The 2,972-nt window shown below is 40.5% G+C and overlaps 1 protein-coding gene across 1 annotated transcript in view; it reads right to left on the bottom strand.

Annotated features, from left to right (window-relative positions):
- Positions 1–1,832, bottom strand: part of LOC123990433 (telomeric repeat-binding factor 1-like) — an 8,756-nt gene extending 6,924 nt beyond the window's left edge. The window contains exons 1-4 of the mRNA XM_046290974.1: positions 1,599–1,832; positions 1,431–1,526; positions 1,150–1,277; positions 102–110 (exon numbers count right to left, since the gene is read on the bottom strand). Of these exons, the coding sequence (XP_046146930.1) occupies positions 102–110; positions 1,150–1,277; positions 1,431–1,526; positions 1,599–1,782 (417 nt within the window). The 5' untranslated portion in view covers positions 1,783–1,832. The remainder of the gene's footprint in view (positions 1–101; positions 111–1,149; positions 1,278–1,430; positions 1,527–1,598) is intronic.
- Positions 1,833–2,972: the final 1,140 nt, after the last annotated feature.

Raw genomic sequence — 2,972 nt, 5'->3', positions numbered from 1 at the left:
CCAGTGAGTCAAAACACACAGCGACACTCTGGAAGAGAAGACCAGTGAGTCAAAACACACAGCGACACTCTGGAAGAGAAGACCAGTGAGTCAAAACACACAGCGACACTCTGGAGAGAAGACCAGTGAGTCAAAACACACAGCAACACTCTGGAAGAGAAGACCAGTGAGTCAAAACACACAGCAACACTCTGGAAGAGAAGACCAGTGAGTCAAAACACACAGCAACACTCTGGAAGAGAAGACCAGTGAGTCAAAACACACAGCAACACTCCTGGAAGAGAAGACCAGTGAGTCAAAACACACAGCAACACTCTGGAAGAGAAGACCAGTGAGTCAAAACACACAGCAACACTCTGGAAGAGAAGACCAGTGAGTCAAAACACACAGCAACACTCCTGGAAGAGAAGACCAGTGAGTCAAAACACACAGCAACACTCCTGGAAGAGAAGACCAGTGAGTCAAAACACACAGAAACACTCTGGAAGAGAAGACCAGTGAGTCAAAACACACAGCAACACTCTGGAAGAGAAGACCAGTGAGTCAAAACACACAGCAACACAGTGGGAGGAAAGACCAGTGAGTTAAGCACAGCTCACCAGTGCTCTAAACAGAATTCAAGACAATACCTAGAAATCCCGGTTTCACAGCTTGTATGTGCTATATTCCTCTCAGAATAAGAGTGTCGATCAAGGATGAGGTTTTATTTTGTCCATGTTGCCAGATGATACCATTACGCTGGTTTACACTAAGCTGCATTCAGGTCGGAAGTCAATTATATAGTTAGATTAAGACACCGTGGACTGGTACAAGATATGGGACGGAAAACGTACCTCAATGCTGGGATGGGATATGCCACTGTACTCCAAATGTTACATTTATCCACACTGCTCCAGAGAAGATTTAAAATACTACAGTTTTCCTGGAACCCTGCCCTTTTCATCCTCATGTAACATTTTTCATTGGAATTTACAAAGACAAAACTGCCCCACCTAAAAAATAAAAAAATCCCCTTCTGCTCCGAGACTTTTGATGCGGCTCCGGGTCTGGTTAGTGTGTGACTATAATAATAATAATAATAATGAATTGTTACATGTAGACAGACAGTATACACAGTAGAGCACAGAAACCGACACATTAAATCATGACCTGAACATAGAGTAGATTGGTGATGTGCTGGAACAGAGTGAGATCAGCCACAGTCTCTTCCTGAGACGCCCAGACACCGACAGCCGACATCAGAGGCGACAACCGCTCGTCTCTGCCGAAGGACACGTCTATAAACAAACAACGACATATTATTATTATACTAGTTAATAAAGCTATCGAGACATCTAAACGTAAAGATCAGTACTGATTGATACCTGCAATGCAAAACAAACGAAAGGCAACAAAAACGAAACTAAAATATAGCTGGGTTAATAACTTACCTAAATGTTTCCCGTGCATTATCCGCGCGAGGAAGCCACATATCTGCCTTTTCTGTCTCTGTTCGGTGTTTAAATGAGGGGTACCGTCAATTATCGCTAAAACAGAATGATACACACCCGTTACATTAGTCCATATAAACTAAATTAACCTCAACCGGCAAAACTTACTTTCCAGCGTCGAAATCGTTTGGTTGAATTCTTCAAATTTGCCCTCTTTGAAGAATTGACACAAACTAACAAAGCTGAAGTCGATCATCCATCTTTTAACAACAGTTGTCACATCGGAAAAGCATACATTTTCATCTGTCGTGCTTGTAATTGTCAATGTTCTGTTACTTGGATCAGCCTCCATCGCTAATGTTTTTCAAACTGTTTACTATAACAGGAAATAAACACATTTTTTCTTATGGATTCAAAATGTGCCCCACCATCAGGTGATGGGACGGTCTGTTGAACACAGCTCCCCCTAGCGCCTCGGAGGGGCTAACACAAGCTAAACTTTTGTTTCTTTATTTTATTGAACCTTTACTTGATCAGGGAGTCATACAGATCAATCAAATTTGAGGAGGCACGTTGTAAAATGGTTTTATTTTGGTCAATATGTTTTCGATTTGAATTTATTTAGCATATGTCTAGAATTCTTAAGCGAACGTTGGGAGCGAACGTTGGGTTGTGATAACTGATTATTAATAAATATGTAGAGGGTTACCCCTCGCCCCAGTAGACTACTCAATGTGAAATGTCTGGAAAACAATGACATGCTAAATATTTTATTAAACTAGGCAAGTAAGTGAAGAACAAATTCTTATTTACAATGATGACTTACGCCGGCCAAACCCAGACAACACTGGTACAGCCTGGAATTGAACCAGGGTGTCTGTAGTGACCTCTGCGTAGAGACCTCAGGAATCCAGATTGAAGCATGAAACACAGAAAATAGCCTTGAATAACATATTTATTTATATTCAAGTGCAAATATTTAGATAAAGCACAAAATAATAGATAGGCCAAAATGGAGATTATAAAATTATATCTTAGCCCGAATAAAACAAAAAAAACAACATTATATTAAATGATATAAATTGGAAAATGTAAGATTCTTAACTTTTGAATTCCTTCTAATCTCAACCTTTTATGAACTGTGAATGTGTTTTGTTTTTGATCCCAAACAACTAGAACTATAACCAACAACAACAACAATTGTTTTTGTATAATCACTGAGTGTAACACGTCTGCTCTTTCCATGACACAGACAGACCAGGTGAATCCAGGGAAAGATAGGATCCTTATTGATGTCACTTGTTAAATACACTTCAATCAGTGTAGATGAAGGGGAGGAGACATGTAGATGAAGGGGAGGAGACATGTAGATGAAGGGAGGAGACATGTAGATGAAGGGGAGGAGACATGTAGATGAAGGGGAGGAGACATTTAGATGAAGGGGAGGAGACATGTAGATGAAGGGGAGGAGACATGTAGAATGAAGGGGAGGAGACATGTAGATGAAGGAGGAGACATTTAGATGAAGGGGAGGAGACATGT

This window comes from Oncorhynchus gorbuscha, linkage group LG12 (genome assembly GCF_021184085.1).
Source record: "Oncorhynchus gorbuscha isolate QuinsamMale2020 ecotype Even-year linkage group LG12, OgorEven_v1.0, whole genome shotgun sequence".
Classification (NCBI taxonomy): Eukaryota; Metazoa; Chordata; class Actinopteri; order Salmoniformes; family Salmonidae; genus Oncorhynchus; species Oncorhynchus gorbuscha.
This window is presented reverse-complemented; position numbering and strand designations above follow the sequence as displayed.